The 26,865-nt window shown below is 40.6% G+C and overlaps 1 protein-coding gene across 7 annotated transcripts in view; it reads left to right on the top strand.

The window, feature by feature from the left end:
* INPP4B (inositol polyphosphate-4-phosphatase type II B) overlaps positions 1 to 26,865 on the top strand; it is a 394,186-nt gene that overhangs the window by 210,598 nt on the left and 156,723 nt on the right. For all 7 annotated transcript variants that reach the window (XM_060246716.1, XM_060246717.1, XM_060246715.1 and 4 more), the window contains 5 exons: positions 2,247 to 2,319; positions 6,274 to 6,421; positions 17,902 to 18,032; positions 20,882 to 20,986; positions 23,185 to 23,293. In XM_060246716.1, coding sequence (XP_060102699.1) covers positions 2,247 to 2,319; positions 6,274 to 6,421; positions 17,902 to 18,032; positions 20,882 to 20,986; positions 23,185 to 23,293 — 566 coding nt within the window. The remainder of the gene's footprint in view (positions 1 to 2,246; positions 2,320 to 6,273; positions 6,422 to 17,901; positions 18,033 to 20,881; positions 20,987 to 23,184; positions 23,294 to 26,865) is intronic.

A 26,865-nucleotide genomic window follows, 5' to 3' on the forward strand; every position in this document is an offset into this window, starting at 1 on the left:
TGGTGGTCACATTGATAAGTTGCTCTGTTCAGATTTGCAACAGCAGTTCCACATGGCAGGTAATCAGTTTTTTATCCATTAGTCATGATTTTTCTTTCACACCAGATTGTCTTGCAGTTGCCCTTTAAAAAAAAGTGAGTTCATGCATAGCTCTGCTCAAGAATAATATATTTTAATATACGCAATTAAAAAAAAATCTATGCATTTGCATAGTGCTGCTCCAGAGCAACACAATACTTGATTCCTGTGGTCATCCTAATTACTGAAAGATACTGGGTATCCCATTGTGGTCATCTACATAGAACAGACTAATTGGTCTCCTACTGCTTGGGGGAAGGAGAGGAGAGCACTTCAGGAACTTTTCACATACTAATTAAGAGAGCAGAGAAAAAACACTTGCCCCTTGTATTGTCTTAATGTATTAATAGCTTTACAAAATTGCCTTGCCCCCTCCCATTAAAAGAAAACAGAGTTTTGTTGGTGTCAGTGTGGATACCATAAAAGTTTGTAATGAAAATGCAGAAGAAGGGAGGAGAGGGTCATTCAGTTTAACAGAAAGAATAGCTTGCCTTCCGGACATGTGAAAAAGGTTATCCCAACAACACTGCAAGAAAGATAGGTTTTCTTTGGGTTTAAAGAAAGCAGAGAAAATAACAGGCTGTTCATTATTTGAACAGGAATGAAGGAAGATGTCATGTGTGTGGGAGAAATAAAACATGTTACCTGATTTTTTAAAGAAATGTCTATGATTGATTGTATCGTAAGAACATTACAGAGAAGCATTCAGTCTCTTTCACTGAGAAACTCACATATAAATTATTTGCTCCCATTCTCTTAGTATTCCTGGTTTGAAACAACAGAATCTGAGATTTCTAAATAGAGAGAAGTGTTGCACTTTTAAGTGTACAGATTAAGATTCAGGTAGTTTGTTAAGGGTAATCACAGTCAGGGTTGGATCGGGGGGGGGGGAGGGCAGAGGGGGTACTTGCCCTGGGCGCAGGGGAGGGTGTCAAATTGGGTATGGAGTTCACTGTATTCTATGGGCTCATAAGGACGTGTCATTTTTTAATTTTGCCCCCCCCAAAAAAAAAACATGTAGATCTGGGTCCTGATCACAGTATTAAACACAGCATGTTGATGTACAGGATATATGTTAGCTACATAAGCTGAACTACATGTTTGTGTCAAGGACATTTCAATATATGATTTTTTTCTTTGAATAAAATGAGGTATGGAATGGAAATTAGCCTCTTCTTTAAAAAATTATTGTAAACAAACAAAATACCAGTGTTTTTACAGTTCAATTACAGCCCTGTGTTGCTGTTTTTCCCTCTAGAAGGCTCTGCTTTAACTGCTTCGAATCAGGGCTGATTTCTGGCTCCCCTCACACACCTTGTGTGGGACAACTTCTTGCAACCTGTGCACCTCTTCTGGGCTCTTGATGATACCACTGTTCTTCTTCCTGGTCACTGCCTGCCCTGAATGAGGATCAAGAAACGATTGCCACTTAAGGGCAAGGGCATTCAGCTGACAAACCTGCTCAGCCGCCCATCCTTTTCATATCCCAATTAATGAAAGGACAGGGTGATCAGGTCTACTGCTATAGTGAGAGAACTCCCACCCTGGCCCCACCTCTCCCTCTACTGCTCAGTGGAGCAATAGGACCAAATTTGGGGAAGAACAGCTGTTGTGCAGATGCTGTAAAGTGATTCTGGCATGAACCTGGAAGTGATATCACCACATCAGGCTATCCTCTAGGATTCACACAAAACTCTATAGTAAAACCATAGTGCAGTGCTGCATTTGTTATTTCCCACCCCCAGTCTCCTACCAGTTAGCAGCATTCAGCTGGCAAACCTTTGAGAGAAGGAGACATGACAGAATTGGAATCTGTATCTTGGTGCTTTCAGGCAATGGAGTCATTGGGCCATCATCAGCTACCCAGGCCTGCTCTGATTCTTTCTGTGTGAGGCAGATGGGTAATATCAGTTCAGAAAATAGTTTGCAATAGCTATAAACTAGATATTGCATGAAAAGTTCCCTACACTCCTGTATTTCTTATTTAATATAACAAAACATGTATGATCACTTACTGATGAAACTGATTAATGTGATATGCTGAAGAAATCAAGGAAAGTTTTATATACCAATATACACTCAAAGTACATGTTATAACCTCTTTTATTATTCTGTTAAGTTTTATATGGTGAATCTCCCTTCAAAACGTTTTAACTTTTGTTTTACAGCATGCCTTGGTTTATGAGTGTACATCCCCTGAAAACAACAGTAGTAAAGACAATTTGCCTTTATTAAATGCAGGTAGGTGTTCTATATCTGCAATGATAGCAGTTATTAAAGAGCCAGCACCATGCTGTTATGATTTCTAAGAAGAATCTATCTAGCTTAAAGAGTGACCAGAATGGCCAAACTAGACTATACCATGTCCCGAAGTTCACCATTTTAAAGCTGTTTTTTAAACTTTTCAAAATGCTATGGGGCCCCAGTCCTTGTGGCAGCCATACCACCAGGGATGAAAGACTTCTGTCCCCTCCGGACACATCATTTTCAAGAGCTGATAACATCCCTGTGGTGAACTTCAGGAAATTATATCATCTGGTTCGACCCTTTGGTAACCAATGTGTGTTATATTACTTAGCTGTCATTTACTTAGTCATTGTTCAACTTGGAAGTGTATTAATTTTGACAATATTTGAGAAATTAAGATCTGTTATAGCAGTGCAGATGCCTTATGTAATTTGTGCTTTATCTGGATGATAAGATACTACCATTTCTCACTGGTTGTGCTTTGCCTATACAGTATATTCATATTGTCAGGCATAGATTTTTAAAAGGATATGCACATGCTTGCTCTCGTTCACACTGTATTATATTTGTACTCTGTATTTCAATACCTTGAGTTTGTTTATTGTACCCTTGCAGTGCTAGAAAAAGAACAGGGGGGATTTCTCCTGTGAATGATAAAATCCCTAAAGTTAGAAAGCTATTGGCATTCAGCTTGAATCTTCTTCTTAATATATGGAGCTTCATTCCCAAGTGAATTATGAAGCACTTTGAATGAGTAGGAATGAAGAATGAATGGCTAATTGATAGATGTTCATCACTATTCCATTTTTATCTCAAGAGATTTGAGGTTTATTGCTATTCATATATCAATTTGGAACCTTAACATTAAAATAATTTCTCTTCTCCACAAGTGTTTTATGAAAATGTGATTTTTTTTTCCCAAAAGAGAGAGAAGTTTCCAGGAACTTCTGTGGCCATATTAAAGGAAATGAAGGCCCTCTGCATTTTGCCCCTTTTCTGCTCAGAAGACTGTTGTTACTGTTATTCCACACTAGGAAGCTCTATCAGATACATGTAATAGAGACAGTAAACCCAGACATTGATGCAGATCATAGTAGTTCCTGGTTACCTTATTCTATACAGACTTATCACATAAAGCAAGCACACTGAAGCTAAAGACAGACAACACTTTCACACAGTTAAAAGTGGTTAGATAGAAACCTTGCTTCCCATGGTTTGTATGCCTTGTCTCTCTGCCTCCACTGTTGACTCTGGTCAAACACACTTTACAGGGTACTGAAAGAATGCATTTTAACCCTTGTACAGTAGTTACCTGTTCACTGTCAGCAAGTTCTGAAGCAGTAGCTAATTTAATTTTCAGTTTCTGTGTTCCCTTTGCTTCATTAATCAATGTGTTTAGATGCATTGCAGAAACGAGATATAATGTCCCACAGGAGTTAAGTAGCAATATACGTTGCCGCATGCACTTGTTGATGCCCTTTCAAAAACAGCTGTGTCTTTAAAAATTAGATGTAATTCATTCATTGGAACTGTACTGCTCTAAGTGTCCTGATTGAAAAGATGTTCCAAGATAGATTTTATAGGACTACAACTTGCTGACAATTAGTACAATACAGAACATGAGTCAGAGAACAAAAAAAGAACTGATTAGTGTCATTGTAGATACTTTGGGAGAAAGTATTGTAGATTGTGTGGAGATACTTTGGGGGAAATGAGTACAAAGCATGGCAGCTGCTTGCCACTAATCTGCAAGAACAACAGAAAACTATGACTCAGCTACCTTTAGTCTGATTCAGGGCTCTTGTAAAACTTCCCATGGTGTATGTTTGTGCATGTGTGTTAACTACTGTCAAGTCACTTGCAACTTATGGAGACTTTCTAAAATAACATTCTTCAAAACGTCCTGTTATTAACAGCCTTGCCAAAAGTTGAGGACCATGGCTTCCTTGACTGAGTCAATCCATTTCATGTTGGGTCTTCCTGTTTTCCTGCAGCTTTCTACTTTTCCTAGCATTATTTTCTTTCTCATTATGTGACTAAAGTATCATAGCCTCAGTTTAGTTGAGATTTTTAGGGAGAGTTTAAGCTTGATTTGATCTAGAACCCATGTCTTTGTCCATAGTATCTATAAAACTCTCCTCCAACACCTTCAAATGAATCAGTATTCTTCCTGTCAGCTTTCACAACCATAAATACTAATGGGGAAATACCATGGCATGTATTAACTCGATCTTGGTCACCAGGAACACATCTTACACTTAAGAATCTTTTTGAGCTCTTTCATGGCTGCCCTTCTCAGTCTTTATCTCCTTCCGATTTCGTGGTTGCAGTTTCCCTTTTGGTTGATTGTGGAGCCAAGGAATAGGAAATCTTGAACAATTCCATACATTGCAAAATGTTGCTTTTATAGAGCATATGTTTTCTGAAACCTCTTGCCTTGTTTTTGTTCAAGCTTTACAAATTTTATATATATATATATATGAACTATTCTTGGTGGAATCCAAATTAAGCTCTTCCCACCATGGGCCCAGGGTGGGTTTTAAGTTTGTTTAGACTTCTGTCCTATGTATGATAGCCATTTTTAAAAAAATATATGCAGTATATAATGCCAATGATATTAGTTCAGGGATAGTCCTAGGCACTGGGTTCTGGCATTTCTCTCTTTGTTTCCCCTATGCTGTCTCTTTACCATTCTGTCTGGTTTACCATCTAATCAACATTGAACTTTTCTTCTTCTGGTTTTTCTCTTAAATGGTCAGTTATGGTTTCCTGCCATTTTATTCCCTGTGTTGATTATACTAGTATTAGGGCAGGGCACAAATAGTTACTTCCTCCAATCTCAACCACTTCTGATTTTAGGTTAGGTGAGGGGGAATTCTCATGGTTGCTATTGTCTTCCTCTTGTAACGGAGCCAGTTCACTTTGCTGAAGCTTGGTATGGTGATATTGGTTCCAGGTACGCAGTTGCATGAAAACTAGTTTAAACCTAATGACTCAAATTGATATCTGTCATTTATAATTATAGTTTAGGCTTAGCCATGTAGTAATAGTCAAAGTTATAAATAAAGGTACTTTTTTGTAGTTAGTCTGCAAATTAAATGCGCTTCAACTGTGAGGAATATATGTAGGTGAATTGATTTTCTATTTCTAACAATGTTGATTCATTCAATCTCATTATCCTTCATCAAATGGATTGATGAACTGTGTAGAAAGACTGGTCATGCTGCACATCAATTCCAAATTGCAATTACTACTTCTAGCAAGTTGCTGATTGGCTTGAAACCAACAAAACCTTTCAGTATGCAGTCATACCTGTTACTGAATGGTGCCCAGCTACTCACTGTCTTTCAAAGCTTCTTACTATCACATCTTACCCCACAGGTTATCCGCAAGCATGACAACAGAAGCACAATAAGAAAATGTTTCATTTAAATAATGTAATACAGTTAATCTAATGATACATTCTGTATTTGTATAAAGGGAAAATTTATTCAATTTCTTTAAATATGTTCCTGTGCAGTCACCACACATCTTCACTTTCATCTGGATGTGGACCCAGGAGAATATTACCATTCATAGCATATTATCGTAATGTTATCCACTGTTTGTTGAGATATTGCTGTTTATTTCTGAGCTAGGTGTTCTTTTATCCCGTGAATCTCTGCCAATAGTCCTGAGCTTTTAATCTTATTGCAGCTGAAGTGATAAATCCAGCATGTACTATGCTAAGTAGAATTTAATTGTCTTCCATTTGGGTAGTATAACCTGGGACTCTGCCCTTAATTTATTGGAATACTAATAATAAATTAAAAGTAGAGTAAAATTTATTTGAATACTTGATTTTTTTAAATGGAAGGGGGAAAAGATAAATAACTTGAGTAATAAAGCACTGTGATAACTTCCAAGCAGTTGTAATTAAGCAGTCACATCATTTTTTCCCTTTTGCAGTATTAAAAAACCCGATCTGTAAGTTGTATAGATTCCCCTCTTCTGACAACAAATGGATGTGTGTTCGAGAACAGATGTCTGAGAGCACTCTTTCTTTTCATATTCCCAAGGAACTCATCAACCTGCACATAAAGGAGGATATGAGAAGGTAAGGGAAACAGCCTGAAAAGGCAAAAGTAAGCTATAAAATTGCAGTTACAACAGAGATAATAGAAATTGATTGAAATAACTGATAAGAATTCAGGGGTGCTGCTAGTTCAATCTGCTACTCAGAAAATAAGTCTTCCACTTATATGTAAACATTGAGCCATAAATCTGATGATACTGAATAATTTTTGCATTATAATATAAAGCAGAAATGTTTGTTCAGTTGCACAGTCGAGTCAGACTCCTTGTGACCCCATGGACAAAGTCATGCCAGGCCCTCCTGTCTTCCACCATCCTCCGAAGTCTGCTCAAATTCATGTTTGTTACCTCAGTAATGCTGTCCAGCCATCTCATCTTTTGCTGTCCCCTTCTTCTTTTGCCTTCTGTCTTTCCCAACATCAGGATCTTCTCCAGTGAGTGTTTCCTTCTCATTTGGTGGCCAAAGTATTTGAGCTTCAGCTTCAGCATTTGACCTTCCAGGGAACAGTCTGGGTTGATTTCCCTTACAACTGACTGATTTGATCTTCTTGCAGTCCAAGCAGAAATGACATTATATTAATTAGAATATTAGTCTGAGAATTTTTTCATATTTGAAATCATAGAGTTTAATGTTTGGAAAAACCTATTCTTGGAGTCAAAACAGCCAGTTTTGTAGTATTATCCCTTAAACAAACACAGTGAACCCCCCTTTTGTAATTTACAATTTTTTAACATACATCCAATTTCCTCTTATTTCTGTAAATGTTTTAAGTGGTCTTCTAGACTTGAAGGATATTATTGATTTTGCTATTTCAAAACATAATATCTCAATAGAAAAAGGAAAGGTCCCCTGTGCAAGTACCAGTCGTTTCCGACTCTGGGGTGATATTGCTTTCACAACGTTTTCACGGCAGACTTTTTTACAGGGTGGTTTGCCATTGCCTTCCCCAGTCTTTTACACTTTCCCCCCAGCAAGCCGGGTACTTATTTTACCGACCTCGGAAGGATGGAAGGCTGAGTCAACCTTGGGCCAGCTACCTGAATCCAGTTTCCATCGGAATCAAACTCGTAAGCAGAGAGTTCAGACCTCAGTACTGCAGTACTGCTGCTTCACCACTCTGCGCCACAGAGCCGCTATAATATCTCAATAGCAAATATATAAACGCACAAAGTTGCCCAATGCTGTTGATTTGAGTAAAGTTACACAAGGGTTGTCACGCTCTGGGTACCTCTCCCGGCGCCGCCGGCGCCCCTCCCGGGCACTCTGGGGCATTCCCCGGAGGTCTCAGAAACAGGGGTGGGAGCCAGGTTACTTCACCGCAGGCCCCCGTTCCCCTCCTGGCTGTGCTGCGGCTCCTGTCCCTCTCTCGCGCGAGGCAGCCTCAATAAGCACCAGCCAGCTTCTTCCCCGACCTCCTTCCCTCCCTTTATCCCCCCGTCTCAGTCCTCCCCCCTCCTGGGTTCTGCCCCTCTCTGGCTCCTCCCCCCCTTCAAAGCCCCAGACTCCCGGGAGAGGCGAGCCGGGGCTGGGCTGCCTGGGCGTGCCTCGGGCGTCTCAGACTTCTGCAGCGTGCTGGGGTGTGGCGTCTCTCGCCACCACGGGTCAGGCTGCTCTCCTCCTCTCTGCCCAGCGCTGGGCTCAGCTTCTCCCTCCTGCTCCCCGACGTCTCGCTCTGGCCAGGCTCCTCGGACCCGGAGACGGGCGCGGTGGCTGAGAGGCGCCGTTCGGGCGGCTGTTGGCACTCCGTCAGCCCAGGTGAGGGGTGGGGCCGCCGCGGGGGCTTGGGAAGGTGTGGGAGGCTCTCGGGGTGGCGGCGGGGGGCCAGGAGTGGCTGGCAGGTGCCGGGGGTCCCCCTTGCGTAGTCCTCGCCCGGGCTGGGTGGGACAAGGTTCAAATTTCATCAGGTATTAACTTCCATGGTATTGGCTGTTGTGAATAAATGTTGCAGAGCAGAGATTAAGATAATGGAAACCTTTGGGCAGTTTAATTACATAGCTGCAGTCAGACAGATCATCAATGTTTATTTTGAATGATACTCTCTTTGTTAGAAGTTGTAAACAGGATTTTCTGATAGTTAATCAATCAGTTTGTCTTGTTACAGGCTCATGCTTAAATAGGATGAAATATATTAAGTAACAGATACATCACAAGATTATATGTTAACAGGCTGCCTTTTTTGACCTAACAGAAATATGACACTGTTACAAAGTAACACAAAATAAATAAAATTGTACTGTCTATGCTTTAATATGAAGGTGCTGATGTCCATTTTAAGTGATGTCAAGAAGTCAGTTGAACAAGCGTACAATAAATGTCAATTTTGTATACTGCTAGTTACCTCAGCATGTTAATTTATGATACAATCCTAAACACACTTATTAAAGACTAAGTCTTATTAACTCAATGGAATTTATTTCTGAATGTACATATTTAGAATTGCATTGTTAATTTGGCAAGCATAGGAGTGAATTCAGTGAGCCATCTGCTAGTGAACTGGATCATTCCTGCATATTATTATTCTTTTTTTGCTACAGATCCAAAAAAAAAAGTTCTGAGATTCGCCTTATGAGTTATTACAGTGGGAAGGAGAAACTGAAAGAAACATATTTCTCCTTGTGCAAGCAAGTGTTCTCTTACTTGCAGAAGTGGTAATTGTGTGGTGATCCAGCAGAATTCCAACATGGAGCTACAAATCAATTCATCATTCTGGGTTGGAACATTTGAATTATAAATAAAAGGAGTTAATGGAACATCACTCTTTCTCCCAGTGCTCACCTGCAGATCTCTCTGCTCTTAGAAAATCTGATTCAGCAGGTAGGCAGACCCTCAGAAACATAGTGGGAGCTGCCAAAAGAATGAGGAAAATTGTCTTCCCTCTTACATTCACAGAAGGGTTTATGCAAGAGGGAATCATTTTTTTGCTAATTTCCCCTCAAGCTGTAGTCCCATACCCTGTATCACAGTCTTGTTTCTCAGGGTTTCCTGACCATGAGGGGTTACAGAGGATTGCAAGGGAAGTGGAAAAGATCTTTTTGTGAATTCTTTCCATTGTAGTGTGTGTCAGAACTTGTAACTTTCCTGTATGCTGTTAGCTCAAGCGACTCCATATTGAAACCAAATACTAACACTTGCAACTTTGCCAAGGTAACTAACAAGCATTTACTCTGTGTATTTCTGTGCATTTCAAACAAACTGTGTTCACTGGAGGGTGACAGATAGCCCAGGGTCAACATCTGCAGATGGCCTTTGAAGCCAGGCCAGCCTGCGCTTTCTCTGCGGGATTCCATCCTCCCTGCCTGATAACAAACCCTGAGAAACAGACTGTTGTCTCTGCCCGTGTGAAAGATCGTTTTATTGTTGTCAACAGAACCACATAAAGTGTATCCAATGCTAGCTTTCGTTATCAGTGTTATCCTGTACCTTCAGCTCTGTAGTTCTCAATAAACGCCTATACTTTTGCAACCAAGTTTTGGGCCTTATTTGAAGTTCTGACAGTTCTGACAGTGTGTAAGAGCTCATTGTACCTAAGTACATGTTAAATTGTGTAAAACAGGGCTAAGTACATTTAGTTAACTAAGCAATTAGAAATGTAGTTTAATGTGTCTTATTTTTTAGACTGTGGTCAGACAAGCTGTTGTTGCTGTTACCCTGCAGATTTAAAAATCATATTCAAGCAGCATTATCATTATCCCATTCCCCAGTTATCACCTCCCCCTTCTCAATTCCAAGTTTTCAAACACTGGGGAAAGTCTGTGGTTTATCGATATAAGTGGTTTCACCTCACATTTCCAGATGTCTGAACTCCCCATTTGCTAAGTCAAGCTATCTGGGGAGTCTGAACCTTTCCTTCCATTTTCACCCTTTTTTGGAAGCAGTTAGCAATGTGTGCATCATCAGGTCTTCATGCAAAGGTTTTGAATCACTGCTTGCATTCTTCTTTGCTGCAATATTTTGTTGTGATTGGGAGGCCACTGGGAGCATTAGAGTGACAAATTCAATAAAAATGACCCTTTCTGCCAATTCTTGGGGTGGGATGGCACTGGAAATAGTCCCATATTAGCAGCCAGGATTCCACCTCTGGAACTTTACTCCAAGCCACTTCATAGTATTGTTCTAGCAGGAAAGGTCGATGGGAAGACAAAATAGTGCAGGATGCACTCAGGCAGTGCCACGGAAATATATAGAGTCCTATGAAATGAGCGGGAAAGGAAGTAAGATTAGGCAGGAAAAGGAGTGATTTCTGGCAGAGAAGTACAGTTATTTAGGAACCAGTGATCACAGTAGATGGTGGAGGGATTGCGGATCTGTCAAATAGGAGCCAGTGCTTTGAATACGCATTTAGGTGCATGTGAGTTGGTGCGGGGGGGGGAGGGGGATGCCACCCAACCAACCACTCTGTCGTTGCTGTGCAGCAACAATCTGAATGGTCAACCATGGAATGAGTGCACGGAGCATCGGGTTTTGGGTGGATATTTAGACAAAATCCTTGAACACAACAAAATAAGGATAAAATTAAAAGCGTGGCCCAACATGCCAAGCCTGTCAACTCACCGCAGCCATACTGTAGTTTTAATCTGTGATTTATTGGTGGAAATTGTGTTAAATCCCATGATGTACAATGAAAGCAAAATATAAATTTTAAAAACTACGTAAATTATGACTCATGTCAGTGCTTGACAGTTTTCTAGTCTTTCAATAAAGTATATTAGAGGGCTTAAGAATTTAGAAGCTAGAATTTGTTTGTGACTGTCAAACAATTTTGAATTTTAATTATTATTTTTAGTGAAAAGGGTGCTTTAAGCTCCTGTAGAAAATCTTTTGATTCTAAAGTAATTCCTCAGAATCCAGTGGGATTTTTTAAAAGTAAGAATTCTTAGAATAGTTTCAAGACAATGCTTTGTATTGTTTTGCATCCAGTTTTTATTTGGGTAATCTCACTACATCACGTCCTGAAGGGGAGTGGTACACAAAAGCCCAGCAGAAACTCATTTGTATATTAGGCTACACACCCCTGATGTCTCACTGAAATATTTATAGTTGCCGTATACTAGGTATTAGGTTGGAATTTCCAGTTTTTTCCTCACTCTCTATAGAATTTCTACTGGTATGAGGAAAGACTGCTCCCCAGAACCTCTAAAATAAGGTAGATCTCACCTTGACAGTGACTCTGTTCCCTGTCATTAATTAAGAAAAATTTAAATATATTTAAGTTATAAATGATATTGTTTATGATTGTGTTGTAACCCACCTGTTTGTGGGAGGGGCAGTCTAGAAATCAAATAAATCAAATCAAATTATACAATGAAAGCACTTAGATGTCTCTGGAATTTGCAGATAGGATCTAAGTTCTTCCTACACACATACTTATTTTGAAATTACTGAGTATATTATTGTGTTAGCTAGCTTCCCTGATTTCCATACCCATTTCCCTGTCTTTAAATAAAAGTTTATTCTGTTTAAGTGTCAGTCCAGGTTTGAATAGCACCACAACTCTGTGACCGCAAATAGCATTGCATTCTGGCCATTTGTACTTGCAGGGTCTAAAGCTGAAAGGGTTACAGTAGTAATTCATAACTCACATGTTAATGAATGGAAACAGTAATAAAATGCTCACAAATGTCTATAATTATTATGTAAATGTGTATAATTATTATGTAAACAAACAATTTCCTCAAGGGTATTTTTCATTCCAAAGGTTGATTATCAATCCCACAGTCTCCTGAATATACTATTTATTCTCTTCTTTTTATTTATCATATATGCTAGCAAGATAAGAATTATTCTTACAAGTTCATCTTGCCCCACTGGGATATGGTATGCAAACCTAGCAATCTGTAAAACTGAAGATATAAATCTAGTTAAATGATCATCGATTTAGGAAGTGTGTGTTTTTATATGATACTGAAAACTCTTGTTGGCCCTCAGAAATATGTAAATGATTCCCAATAGAAGTTACCTAGAACAGCATTTTGCATTGAAAGGAGGGTTTAGCATTTATACTAAGAGGATTATCCAAGTTGTTTTCAAGATTCAGCCATCTGCTTCTGGTTTCAGATTTAACCTTTAATAAGGGTGCCTTCTGAGAATGTAATGTCCAGTTCTTAGCAAACTTTGTATAAAAATCACCCTTTGAGGTTTATCCCAAAGTGCTAAAGCTGCACCTGTAGCTGTGTGTCACATTCATGCTGGGGAAGCATTTAAGTAAACTTTCAAAAACTTGACTGGATTATGATTCTTTGACAAATGGAGATAGTGAGGAAGTGGGCATGTCCAACAAAAGAAATATTAGCAGGCTGCTGATGGTATGTTGCAATAAACTATAATTCTGGTAAACCAGACATGGGGATGAAATGGTACCTAACAATTTTTTTGTCTGTACTGATTCTTCGGTTTTATGGTATTTTTATTTCAACTTGTGTTAAAATTAATAAAGATATAGAAACTTTGCCCAGATGTGGACAGCCCAAGCTCATCAGCTTTTAGGAGCTAAGCAGTTCAGCCCTGGATAATACTTGGATGGGAGACCACCAAGGAAATCTAGGGTTGCTATTCAGAGGCATGCTATGACAGTTAACCTCTGAACATCTCTTGGCTTGAAAACTCCACAGAGTCACCATAAGTTGTCTGCGACTTGATAATTTACAAAAATTATATAAATATAAAAATATTTTAAATGTGGTTCAAAATGTAATCTTATATCTAAGCTGCAGGATATTTTTCACATTGAACATGAGCAATATGAAGACTTGGCAGACCAGATATGTCTTAAGAGGTTTTCTAACAACAGTTTTCTTGTAGAAAAAGCCCAGCAGAAACTCATTTGCATATTAGGCCACACCCCTGACACCAAGCCAGCTGAAACTGCATTCCTGTGCATTCCTGCTCCAAAAAAGCCCCCTTTAAAAATAATCTCGATAGAGAAGAGTACCTTGAAAATTCCCTGGGGAGGGAATTCTGCAACAGAGCTGTAACCACTCAATAGGGTCGTCTTTTTCCTTAATGAATTTTAATTTTATCTAAAATGGAACAGCATCCAAAGTAACATTTTGTCGGAAATATCAACTGTTATCATAGTAAAGGTGAAACTGTAATCTGCAAATAATCATTGTTACTGCATCTGAACCAGCTATAATTTCCAAAGCATCTGTAAAGGCATTCCCACATCGAATTCATTACAATGGTCAAGCTGAGCAATTACCAGAACATGTACAATGATGATGTATTTGGGTCTGCTATGAAGTCAAACTGATAAAAAATTCTGGACTCAAAACCTGGATTTCCAGCAGTAGTATAGGATCACTACCAAGCTGCAACCCTGATACTTAAGGTAAATTATCCCTTATTCCAAAGAGACACACCCACAAAATCTGGATCAATATCAGCATCTCTGTTTTATATAAATGGAGCTTCAATTTGTTCACTCTCATCCAGCCAATTAATTGGTTCATAGGAGACTGTAAACCAGGTATAAAAGGAAAGAAGAAATAGAGTGAGGCATTATGTGAGGCAAAGCACCCTAATTCTCCTAAAGGAAACATGATTATTAGAAGGCTTACTTCAGCTCACAGGTGTCCATAATTTAGACCTTCCTGTAGATCAGGGGTGGCCAACAGTAGCTCTCCAGGTTTTTTGCCTACAACTCCCAATAGCTGGAGAGCTATCATTGGCCACCCCTGCTGTAGATACCATCCTTATATCTTTCAAGGCTGGACTCAAGAATGTGGTAATCAGTTAATTATGAGTACCTGTGCTCAGTTGTGTAACCAAGTGGGAGGAGGGAATTAGGAGCAGACATTAAAATCTTCTGTAAAGTTCCATCAAGGAAGATTCCTGATTGGGTACGAGAGATCACCTGGTGCCAGAGGGCAAAATGCTATAATAGTCAGAGGGAAGCCATGCCAACTTTATGCTCATGTTAGTATGCTTTGATATGTTGTGCTTTATCAAGATAGACTGCAATGTATAGAATGCCTTTATGCTATGGCTTGGATTTTTATTTTGCACGAAGATTTGCAATCTAATACCAGGTATTTATTGTATTAGATAGAACATCAGATAGCTTCTTTATTTTCTCCATAGCTAAGCTATAGAGACTATACAGCACAATGAAATTTTTCTAACCTTTAAATACACCTTTATGTATATTTTTAAAGGTCTGCTTTATTTGTGTGTATTTAAACTTGAGGGCCCTCAGGACTGGGTATTGCTTAAGGGAAGAGCAGTAACCCAGGTTTGGGTCTCTGACACATTAGTATGTTGATGACCCTGAGTCCCAAATGCCTAGATCACGGTGTCAGACATCTGGCCCGGGTGGCTGAATCAGGCCCCCAGAGGACTACTATCAGGTCCCTGAGGAACTGGCTGTCTGCTTCTTTCTCCCTCTCTCTTGCTCCCTTCTGGATCACAGCTTGCCTTGCCGGGCTTGCTCAATCGCACAGGAAATACATAGCAAAGTCTCTATTTTCTCCATTGGCTGAGGCCTCTCTGTTGGGGAGGAAGGGGGAAGGAAGAGCTTGTTTTACCAGGCTCTCTCTGTGAAAATATCAAGCAGCTGCTGTCATTGTATCAAAATATTATGCTACTTGCTATCATGTCCAAGCTCCAGCAGCTACTGATATTGAAACAGGACCTTTCCCAGTCTTGGAGGGTTACCTAATTTACCCTCAAACCAACCCACAGAAAGATAAGTTAAATTGGGTTGCACTGAATAAACTAAATAACTGGGTTCTTTCGTTTGGTGATGTATTTAATATCCGGTAGCTAAACTTTCTGCCAGTACTTAATGACCAAGGAGATATTCCAATTAAAATATAAAAACAGAGTTTATTTACGGAAATAGTTTAGGGGTTGAAGGAACAGGAATAGGTATACAAACAAAAACAGATAACACCGAAACAATAAACCTGTCTAGGCTAGCTTGGGCTACCACTTGGCATAGTACTTGCTTGCTCCTGAGAGGAGTATTCTTACAGCTGCACAGCTTCATGGGAGAGAATGGAGAATTCCAAGCCAAATTGCTCAGACCTTCAAACAAGGAAACTAGGCTCTTTCTCCTTGGAGTAAACTGGAACAAATTGCCTTTTTCCAACATCCTTCTGGAAGCACTCCTACATCAGATATCATCTCCTTCCTGAAGATTCTGACATTTTCTTGTGACATCTTCTACTATGCTAACTCCTAGCTTACTTATCCTTGACTAGCTGTCACATAATTAGCCAAGAGCAGTTGGCATGCAATTTAGCTCCCAGGATCTAGATCCTTCTGATCTAAGCTGTCACCCTGGCTGGCTAGATGAAGTACTGTCAATAGGGTTTGACAGCACCAGGTGTTGCTATTTAGCCAGGTTAAGGGCAACCCAGAAATCTCATTAACATAGGGGTAAACAGTAACCCAACAAAGACTCACAGACCAGGGTTAAGCCATTACAACACAGATTCTTCCAAGTCTTACTTTATGGGACCTCAATTGTTGACTCTCTCAATTGCACAGCAGAGATACTGAGCAAAGCATCTCTTCCTTTTGTTGGCTGAGGCTCCTTCCCCTCCTGGTCCCCTGGGGAAAGAAGGAAAGAGCCACAGCCTCTTTTCCCAGTTTTTAAATCTCTAATTGTGCTTGTCTGTGTCTTTTAGAAAGTTTATATTTCTGCTACCTGGCATTACATTTTATGACACTCATAGCCCAGCCCAACAAGGTCACATTTATGCTGGCTCTGGCTCTCATAACAAATGAGTTCAACACACCTGGCCTAGATGAGCTAGGGTTTCCAGCTTCCAGGTAGGGCTTGGAGATCTCCAGCTGGCAGAGATTAGTTCCCCTGGAGAAAATGGCTGCTTTGAAGGGTGGACTCTGTTGCATTGTACCATGCTGAGAACTCTCCTCTCTGCAAACCCCACCCTCTTCCAGCTCCATCCCCAAAGTCTCCAGGTATTTTCCAACACAGATCTGGCAGCCTTACCTAGCATAAAAAGAGATGACTCATGAGCAGTGGATTCTTACATACAAAGACATTTTCCTTTGGGGGAAGAGTATTAGATTCATTTGCATCCCCTTCCAGACTTTGTACTGTCTCCTGTACTAGATGGTTTAGTAACATTACCATTCACCAGTGCTCTCTACTTCCATGTGAGTCTAGAAAGATCTAATAATCATCAAAAGAATCAACTTGGCCACACTCTTTTTTGCTCAGTATATGCCATCCATTGCAGTGATTAAGGTAGTCTGCATCTTGAACGTCAGTTAGAGGTAATAGATTTCATTCTAAAATGCATGACAAGCCAGAACGTGCTCAATTATCAGGCCTAGAATAGACTGGTTAGTTTTATTTAATAACTTTCCAGCACAGGAGAATTTTTATGATTTCACAATTACTTCTTTTAAAGTGATTGGAATGATTTCTTATGCCAGAGGTGTGTTAAAAATCAGCAAGTCACTTTAACAGCTTCCCTCAGCAAGCTTTCCCTAACTGTGATGGACTGGGATCAAACAGGCTCAGTGGATTGCATTATAAGCAGTTTGTCTCCACTGTCAAGTGTCTGTCTATAACTTGAACTCATCTAACACAACAGGGGGTTCTGGAGACTTCCAAATTCCTTGTATCATTTAAGTCAGAATAAATACAAGCTATTTTCCCCATGCATACTCAGTGGAATTGTAATAACTTCATATGACATTGGACAATAAGTCCAGTCAGCTACCAGTGAGTGAACAGAAGGAAAGTTGATAACTTGCTAGAAGAGTTCCTTGTCAGTGATACAATTGTTTTCTATGACACTAATGTTTTCTCTTAGCACGTACAGTTGCTAGGCTAAAGATTAAACAGGACATAAATTCCTCCATGTGTGCTTTGTTAAGATTGTTGTTGTGTTTTGTTTTTTAATTACACGTTAGGTTAAAGTTGAACACAGTACATTTATAACAAGACTGAAGTTGCCATAAATGTTGGGAATTATTATTTGTAAGGCAGCCCCACTGTCTTTTATGTAGTAATGAGGTCCCTTTCTTGCAGACTCCGCATCTAAGCTTTCCACTAGATAAACAGTAGGCTATGGAAAGAGAACCAACTTGTTTCTATAAAAGGATGTTAGCCACATCAGATAACCTTTGCTCATGCCTTAAGTTTATGAATTTCAGTGGCCTGAGAGTTGGTCCTTGACTGGGAGATATGAGTCAAATGACGTTATGTGGAAAATTTGTTATTGGATCTCTTGGTGTATGGATGTGGGGGTTTTTTATATTGCACAGGAGCTATGTAGGCCTCCAGGATGGGCTGGTCACCCTTTTGATGGAAGTCACATACATACTGAACTGCTATTAGCCTCAATAACGGAAAAAATACAATACTGGCCTACCTCACAAAGTGATGGTAGTATATGGGTAAATAAAAGATTGTGAAACACTGCATACTTTTTAAAAAAGTGGTACTGTGTTGATTAGTATTTGAAATTATTTTCTACTGCTGGACTAATGCTGTGGTTTTATTATTATTGTTTCTTCAACTCTAGAAATCAGGATCTTAAAGAACTTGGTGAACTTTCTCCACATTGGGATAATATGTGTAAAACTGTTATTGCACACTGTGATCAAATGATGACCCTCTATCAAGACATGCTTGCAGAACTAGAGAAGTACACAGGTATGAATATGTTCTCACCAGGGTTTTTTTAGTAGAAAAACTCCAGCAGGAACTCATTTGCATATTTTGCCACACCCCCTGATAGGCTTCCCAAACCTCCCGGTCTGGCGGGAGACTTCTGGGTTCGCAGCCTCATCTCCCGCTCTTCAAAACTCTGGAAGTGGGAGTGGGGGTGGAGGGGGGGGAGAACATACCTTTAGGCTTCATGTTGTAGAGCTCCTGAGCCGTTTGCAAAATGTCTGCCCCTTTAAGGCTGGGCAGGAAGCAGGAAGCAGAAAGGGCTTCTGAGAACGGCCCCTCCCTTTCTTTTGCTTTCGTTTTCACTGGAAGTAGAGTTGTCCGGAGGAAGACCTGATAAGTGTGTGTGTGAGAGAGGGAGGGGGCAGGGGATTCCCTAGTTTGGAGGCCCTCCCACCCTTTAGAAAGCGTGGGGGGGAGGGAAATGTCTACTAGGCACTCTATTATTCCCTATGGAGAACGATTCCCATAGGGAATAATAGGAAATTGATCCATGGGTATTGGGGGCTCTGGGGGGGCTATTTTTTTAGGTAGAGGCACCAAATTTTTCATATAGCATCTAGTGCCTCTCCCCAAAATACCCCCCAAGTTTCAAAATGATTGGACCAGAGGGTCCAATTCTATGAGCCCCAAAATATGGTGCCCCTATCCTTAATTATTTCCTATGGAAGAAAGGCATTTTAAAAGGTGTGCTGTCTCTTTAAATGTGATGGCAAGCACTCCCTTGGAGTTCAATTATGCTTGTCACATCCTTGTTCTTGGCTCCGCCCCCAATGTCTCCTGGCTCCACCCCCAAAGTCCCCAGATTTTTCTTTAATTGGACTTGGCAACCTTACCCCCTGATTCTAAGCCAGCTGGAACTGTTTCCTGCTCAAAGAAAGCCCTGGTTGTCACTGAACAAATGAAATAAAAATTTACTAGCTTTTTTTTGTCGTGTCAATTGTAATGTCATTTCGTTATAAGTGTGTGTTTGTTCAGATGATATCCGGAGAGATTATTTGAATATAGGTTTTCATTTCCCTCTTGAGAGTTCTGGCAACTCTTTTTCCAGAAAAAAAAAGGCCCTGATAACTTCCTTGGGAGTTTTTATCTATAAACAAGACGAGATAGCCATTGTACATAAGTAAGGCGCTTACTGGGCGTTGATCTCATAGTGTTCAGATCCCTGCCCAGCCTTTGACTGATGTGATTTTCTTTGAGTGCAAGCAACTGCATTCCGGTTTCAGATTCCTGAAAGAAATGGTTTTTCTACCCATTTAGAAGCCAGGGTGCTGCCTAAAAATGGGCTGTGTTCTCTAGTTCACCTGTCTCATATGTTATGCATTTGGTGCCAGCAAGAGCTCCCATACATTTCTTTCTATATGTGCTTGCTATCATTATTGAACCCCAAATTTCATTCAAGGATAGTATGCAGGTTTATGGTTGGGTGTCCGGTTATGTTCAGTGAAGGAATGTTGGCACTTGGTGTAGTTAGCCCTTGATTTAAGTCTAATCTCAGATTGTCACAATAGTCTACTTTGTTGGTCATTATAAATAACATAGAGTAGTAAGTGTACATACTTAAATAATTAAATGTTAATAATATTCTTTGGGTCTGTACATGTTTTTGGTTTGCCCATGTAAGTAAGTGGTGTCCCTGCAATGTACTTTGTTCTGTTGCTACACTGTGCAGGCCTTTGGTTGAAGGCAGCGATGGGACAGTAAGTTTGGTGCTCCTGGGGTTTTTTCCACCCACCCACACCTTATTGGCCTTCTAGAAGCTTTGGGGAGTTGCAATTTATTTCCAAATTAACTGCCATCTGAATCTTTTTAAATTATAAATTGTACTATGTTCAAATATTAATCTAATTAACTGATGCAGGTTGTGTTTTATCTTGATGTAAGTCACCCTGAGCCCTGTTCGCAGGGAACTGTCACCTAGAAGTCTAAATAATAAATAAATAAATATTCATTCCCTGCCACACCTCCTTTCCTGGTTCATGCAATTATATTTGCATCGTCCTGAGTTCTTCACACAATATAAAATTCCTGGGGCAAAACACTTCTTTGCTAAAGTACAATTTATAAACAGCGTGGAAGTAATCAGGTATAAGTCATATGTACCATTATGTGACACCTACTGAGAATCTATCATGGCTACACCTCCCCAATCTTTGTAGATGCTGCAGAATACATTTATGTGTATGTCTATGTTTGAGGAGATTGAGGAAGAATCGCACTGCTACAGGACCAACCCTAAATCAGACTTTTCCCTGCAGCCGCTGTGGCCGGACCTGCCTGTCCCGCATTGGTCTTGTCAGCCACCAGCGAGCCTGCAGCAAACGTGGACTATTGCACCCTTCTTAAATCTTCGTTCGTGAAGCCAAGCTGAGAGATGTCTATGTGTGATCATTATATATGGTGGTCTGTACGGAGGTTGTTTGTAGTAATGTGTTCTGTGTGTTAATTTTGAGATTTCTGAGCTGCTTGTGAGATTCACATCATTTCCTTGATCTAGTGTTGTTTTTAGCATATGTAGTTTTGTGGCACCATCATTTCAAATATGATGTGGACTGTTTCTAGACAGCAGGAACATCTATCACCAAGCAGGGGACTGAAAAGAAGGAGCCACAAGCATTAGTTTGTTCTGTAAATTAAAAGCTATTTTGTTGACTGTGGTGGAGGTGCATGCTGAGACACGGTTAGCAAATCATTGGATTTTTCTTAATACACAGTTACACATTAAGGTATTTTTAAAATGCTGCTAACATTTAAGTGTTACCTAGGCATTTTAAGAAAAGCAGAACATCTGGAGGGCACTTCAGATAATTCTTCAGAATTTTGCTTTTTAGGTTCTTCCTTCAAATCAAGCTGTAGTAAAGGGGAAAAGACACTAGAATTTGTTCCAGTCAATCTACATCTGCAGAGAATGTATGTGCACAGCCCTCGGTCGAAAGGTAAATATATATCCTGTATTCTCTTTGGTCCTTTGCAGTTTGATTCAGACCCTGTCATGGGGCCTGTTTGTATTCCTCTTATCTTCAGAGTTTTATGCTTATGTGATTTTCCTATTTAAATGCCCAGAAGGTAAATGCTGCTACTAGAACAAGATGATCAGTATTTAATTAAATGTGTCTATAAGCATCTATGGCTGCTTGTTCTACCAAATATCCTAAAGCATAGTAACGCAGGTTACTTTCTCAGCATTCACGTGCAGATGGCAAATATTTGATAGTTGGGAATGTGTTAATTCAACATTTCACATTAATTGTCAGCAGTTCAGCATGACTCACTGGACTGACTTTAGTTCTGCAGTCAGAGCCTTTCTCGAGCTTACATTTTAAATGTTAGTACTAGGCTGTATATGGTTGGGGGATGAATGGCATATAGTTACTATTTCATGTTGCAGCTCTACTTTTTTGTGGTAAAAATTGTGTTTTCCTTTTTCTCACATTTAATCCCTTGTTTCTTTTTAAAAAGAATGTTCCTAAGTACCACTGTTGTGAATTGGGACCAAACTGTAGAATATGTAATTTCCTGCCCCTAATTTGAGATGCTGCTTGAGACTTTTGTGACTCATAGACTAGACATGGCTGCCTTGAACTGTGTTCTAAGTCATTTTCAAATAATATTTCTATTAAATGTATGGCTGTCTTGGCCTGTTAATGTGCACTTATCCTCTTCTTCATCAATAGTGCAGAGTGGAGAGAGGAAATTTAGTCCTTCCCCATGCTAGCAGGCCCAGGTGTTCACTCCACTTGTAAAACTGCTGGGACATTAGCTAGTCCTGTATTAGTAGTAAAGCCTTAACCAGTGACATATATTACTAAATCTTAGTGATAGGCCCACAATAAATAATCACTTAATGAATGCTGGAGCCTATCTGAGGCTAATGAAATTATTTCACTTCTGCCTTTAAATTAGATTTTAGGAACAAACAATGCATCAATGTAAAATTGGTTCTATGGATCTATTTTGAATCGTATCCATGCCACTAAGATACAGCCCATTAACTGTTAATCGGTCATACAGTGTTTCTGCTCATAGAGACATTTGTCACTGGAATAAAAAAAGATTGTTTGTTACATGGAGAGGATTGAATTCTATCTAAATGTGGCACTTTCTAAATGAAAACAAATTGGTTACATCTGGAAGAAGGTACGCAGAGAGTGCACTTATGGATGACTTTTTAAATGACCTCTCCAAGCTGGCCACAGTTTTCCAGCAGTAAAATTCATTATGGATAAAAGATGCTGAAATTAGTGGATGCTAATGCAGGTTATACCAATTAGACATTTAACCACTAGAATGTACAGGCGAAAATTTATCTTTATAGATGGGTCACTGACGCACATTGTAGCACAACTGTGGCATCTGTACTGTTTGCCTGTTGTTTCAGGAATCCAAAGTACAGGGTTATATCTACAAAACAATTAATACCTTGGGTTTAAGAAGCTGCCCATGATGATCTAAAACCAGCTGAGAATAATTTCCATTTGACTCCAAATGGGAACATGTGTCATGTTGACCATAGGGCAGGGGTGGCCAACGGTAGCTCTCCAGATGCTTTTTGCCTACAACTCCCATCAGCCCCAGCCATTGGCTATGCTGGCTGTGGTTGATGGGAGTTGTAGGCAAAAAACATCTGGAGAGCTACCGTTGGCCACCCCTGCCATAGGGATACTTCTGAAAATGACATCCTTCTGTTGAGTTCTACCCTTCCCCTCCATGAGGCTTATGTACACTTATCACATAAACGGTATATACCAGGACTTTCAAAAGTCTTATTGACAAGCCAGAGACTCTTGAGTAAAAGTAGCAGTCATGAGATAAGAGGACAAATCTGCATAGGGTTTAAAATTTGGTTAAGTTACCGGTAACAGAGTAGGAATATATGGTCATTTGTCACCGTGGAAGGAAGTGAACACTGTCTTGCTAAAAGGATTGGTGTTAGGGCAATATTTAATTTATTTATGGTTTTCTGGAATCGGAGATAAGCCATGTAGTGGCCAAGTTTGCAGAGAAGCCAAATTATGACGAATGGTAAAAATCAAAACAAATTATGTAGAGATTATAGTGGAAATGCATAGATTATAGTGAATCTGTACTTCTTGTTTTGCATGCAGATTTCAATATTTGTCTGTTCCTGTTGCAGATGTTCTGTATGATGTCATTACTGTGGGAGCTCCTGCAGCACATTTTCAGGGATTCAAAAGTGGTGGTCTTCAGAAATTGTTGAATAAGTTTGAGTCAGAAAGGCGAAAGTAAGTACATTATCAGTAACTGATTAAAAATAAACCATAGACTATATTGCTGTGTTCCTTTCCATGAGGGCTTTTTTCATAGAAAAAGCCCAGCAGGAACTCTTTTGCATATTAGACCACACCCCCTGTCATTACCACTGTTTCACACAGGGCTTTTTGTAGAAAAAGTCCATCAGTAACTCATTTACATATTAGGCCACACCCCCTGAAACCAAGCCAACCAGAACTGTGTTCCTGTGCATTCTTGCTCAAAAAAAGCCCTGCTTTCCATTTAAACAAAATTGCTGCTTATGTGTGTTTGCATTAAGTTAATAACACTTTTACTATTTGTCTGGACACAAACCCTTACCAATAATTATGTTTAGAGAACAGCTAGGAAGAATAATACACAAAGTTGAAATATGGTATTTTTGTTAATGCGATAACCAGTTGCATTATTACAAATGGCAGAACGCTGTTATGCACATGTATAGACAAAGGGAACGGAAGGTAAGAGAAAGTGAATTGTAGCGTCCTGTCCACTGGACTGTAATAGGTTGGATTCAAAAATGCTTTCCTCTTGCAGAAAGTGTCTTCCACTCATTCTTCCATAAGAGGAAGACAAGTTTTGATTCTACTCAATATTTCAAATGACAGAAAGGTTATGATTTAAATGTATATGGATGGGGAAGGAGATAAAAGGTTGGACAGAGGTTGTCTTTGATTGTACCTTGTATATACCTTGTGTTGGGCACCAGATTCTGCTGGTGTACTGTCTGTCTAGTTTATCAGCAGGATCTCTGGATGAGCTGACGAGGCTGGTGCTGATTACCTCAAGATGATTGTCCTTGGGCATTTTGACATAAATGCTGATACTGCCTTGTTAGATCAAGCTCTGGATTTCACAGCCCCCAAGGACAACCATAGGTCTGTTTCAAATTGCAGTGAGTCCCACGCATGAAAAAGGACATACGCTGGGCCTTCTTTGCAATACAAAGTGACTTGCTGATGATTTGAATAGGGGGGCTCAAGGTTCAACCCTTGTCATGGTCAGATCTGAAAGCATAGTTGACCTTGCTGCCTCCTCTGTAAGGGCAGTGGACTGAAGCAGATGATCTGGCCCCAGAGATTAATGGATCCTATTGCTTTCCAGACTGATCTGGGAGAGAGCATTCCTGGTGACTCTGAGGAGGCCCTTGTAACTGCATGGTATAATGGGCTACCTGGAGCCATAAACAGAATTGCTCCAGCATCCTCTTCCACACTCTGTGAGTCCCTGAGTTCCTTGGTTTGGCAGGGAGCTAAGCCATAGAATGGAATATGACCAGAGCAAACTTGGTGAAACACTCATGATGAATCAGACAAAGTACATCATAGACCCCATTTGCAGGCCTTTGAGGTGGCAGTGATGGTAGGGAAGAAGACGTTCTTCTTGCCACCATTTTTCCAGCAGAATCTCATTCAGCTCAATTGTTTAAAGTGGTTCATGACTTCATAATGCGTAAGTACAACTCTGCTGGAAATTATTTGTTCCCCAGCTGTTTGGCCCCCAGCTGATGTCAAGTCTGCAGATTCAATGATGAGTCGGTGTGGATACAAAGACTCTATTTTATTGATACTGTTACTTGTGGCCTAAGCCAGGTCTTGAAAAGACTAAAGCACATACAGTAGATACATTGCATATAAGGTATACTTCAAAAGGATTCCTACGGGGGGGGGGAGGAATTGTGCAGGGGACATTCACACATAGATGTTAGAAATACATTCTCATGTTGATTAGAGGCCCGTTTGGCCTTGATACTTTCAGGCTCCTTCTTCTCCCCCAAGCCTAGGCTGAGAAGGCACAGATAAGACTTTCACACATTACCATTTCAAAGCAGGACTAGCTCCCTAAGGGAGGGGGGGAAAGGAAGAGAGGGTGAGCTAGCAGCATTTGGTTATACTTTGGTTCTACCCAGCATGCTCTGTGCTTGAGCCAGAGTTATAGACAGACTTGACATACTGCCCCCCCTAAGCCGCCTCCACCGCCCTGTGAGAACATTTCTGATGAAACTTTCGTATTAGGTCGGGGGCTGAGATATCTTTCTCAGCTACCCACTCATTTTCTGAAGAGGGGAAGTGTTTCCATTTGATTAAGTAATACAGAATTCCCCGTTTGACTTTAGAGTCCAGAATTTCTTGTACTTCGTGGTGGCTCTGGTTCCCAACCAGGATAGGTTGGGGGGCTGGTGTTCGAGGATGCCAAACCGAAGCTCCAGGGTCTCGACGGAGTAAGCTGCAATGAAATACAGGGTGTACTTTACTAAACATCTTTGGCAGCTCCAACTCTACTGTGACCTTGTTAATGACCCTCTTGATTTTGAAAGGTCCCAGAAATCTGTAGGCTAGCTTTTTAGAAGGCTGGGTGAGTGGCAAATTCTTTGTGGATACAAATACAGAGTCTCCCACTTTAAAGTCCCAAGCAGGGACATGAGACTTATCATATTGCTTCTTGTAAGTCTCTTTAGCTATTTCCAAGTTTTCCTGGATCGTTGCCCAGCTTTCACTCAGTTTTTGCCACCACTGTTCAAAAGAGGTTGGTTCGGGAGAGGAAGCCCCTCCTGGGAGTGATGGGATTGGCCTCCCCTCATACCCGTACGCTGTCTGAAAGAGCGAGGTTTGGTGGAGCTATGCATGCTGTTATTGTACCCATACTCTGCGAAGGGGAGTAGATCTACCCAATCAGACTATCGGTGATTGATGAAACAACGTAAATATTGCTCTAGGACCCCGTTCATGCGTTCCGTCTGTCCATCCGTCTGTGGGTGGTAGGCGGAACTCAGTCCTTGCTCTATCCCTGTCAATTTACAAAACTCCCACCAGAAGTTGGCAACGAACTGCAACCCGCAGTCACTAATAACCTTGTCTGGGAATGAGTGGAGTTTGACCACGTGACCGAAAAACAGCTGGGCTAGTTTCTTGGCGGTGGGGAGTTGGGTGCAGGGAACAAAGTGGGCTTGTTTGGAAAAGGTGTCCACCACCACCATTATCACCATTTTGCCATGAGAGGGTGGCAGTTCCACAAAAAAGTCTATGGACACTATCGACCATGGTCTTTTGGCCGTCTCTAGAGGTTTGAGTAGCCCTGGCAGCTTCCCTCCCCACCTCTTGGCCATGATGCAAATCGGGCAGGAGGCTACGAATTCCAACACATCTTTTTTCATAGATGGCCACAAAAATTGCCTGCTGATTAAGTGGAGCATCTTTATGTAGCCGAAGTGTCCCGCCAGTTTGTTGGAGTGGCAAAACTGTAACACCTCTGCCCGTAAACTCTTAGGGACATATAGCTTCTCTCCTTTATACCATAGCCCGTCTCCCCTCTTTTGGATTTCCCACGGGCAGTCGTCCCCTTCCTTTTCTGTCTTAGCGGCAAGTTTCTCGGTTCCCCAGCCCTCCAGGCTCCGTTTCTTTTGGGATCGAGTGGTTACTACGGCAGCCACTTGTGAGGGGGGAATTAAAGAGTCCACTACTTCCTCCTTCTGACTTTCATGCTGAGGGAGGCGAGAGAGGGTGTCCGCCAGAAAGTTCTTTGCCCCCGGGATGTGCCTTAGCCT

The sequence above is a fragment of the Heteronotia binoei genome, chromosome 9 (genome assembly GCF_032191835.1).
Source record: "Heteronotia binoei isolate CCM8104 ecotype False Entrance Well chromosome 9, APGP_CSIRO_Hbin_v1, whole genome shotgun sequence".
NCBI classification, from domain to species: Eukaryota; Metazoa; Chordata; class Lepidosauria; order Squamata; family Gekkonidae; genus Heteronotia; species Heteronotia binoei.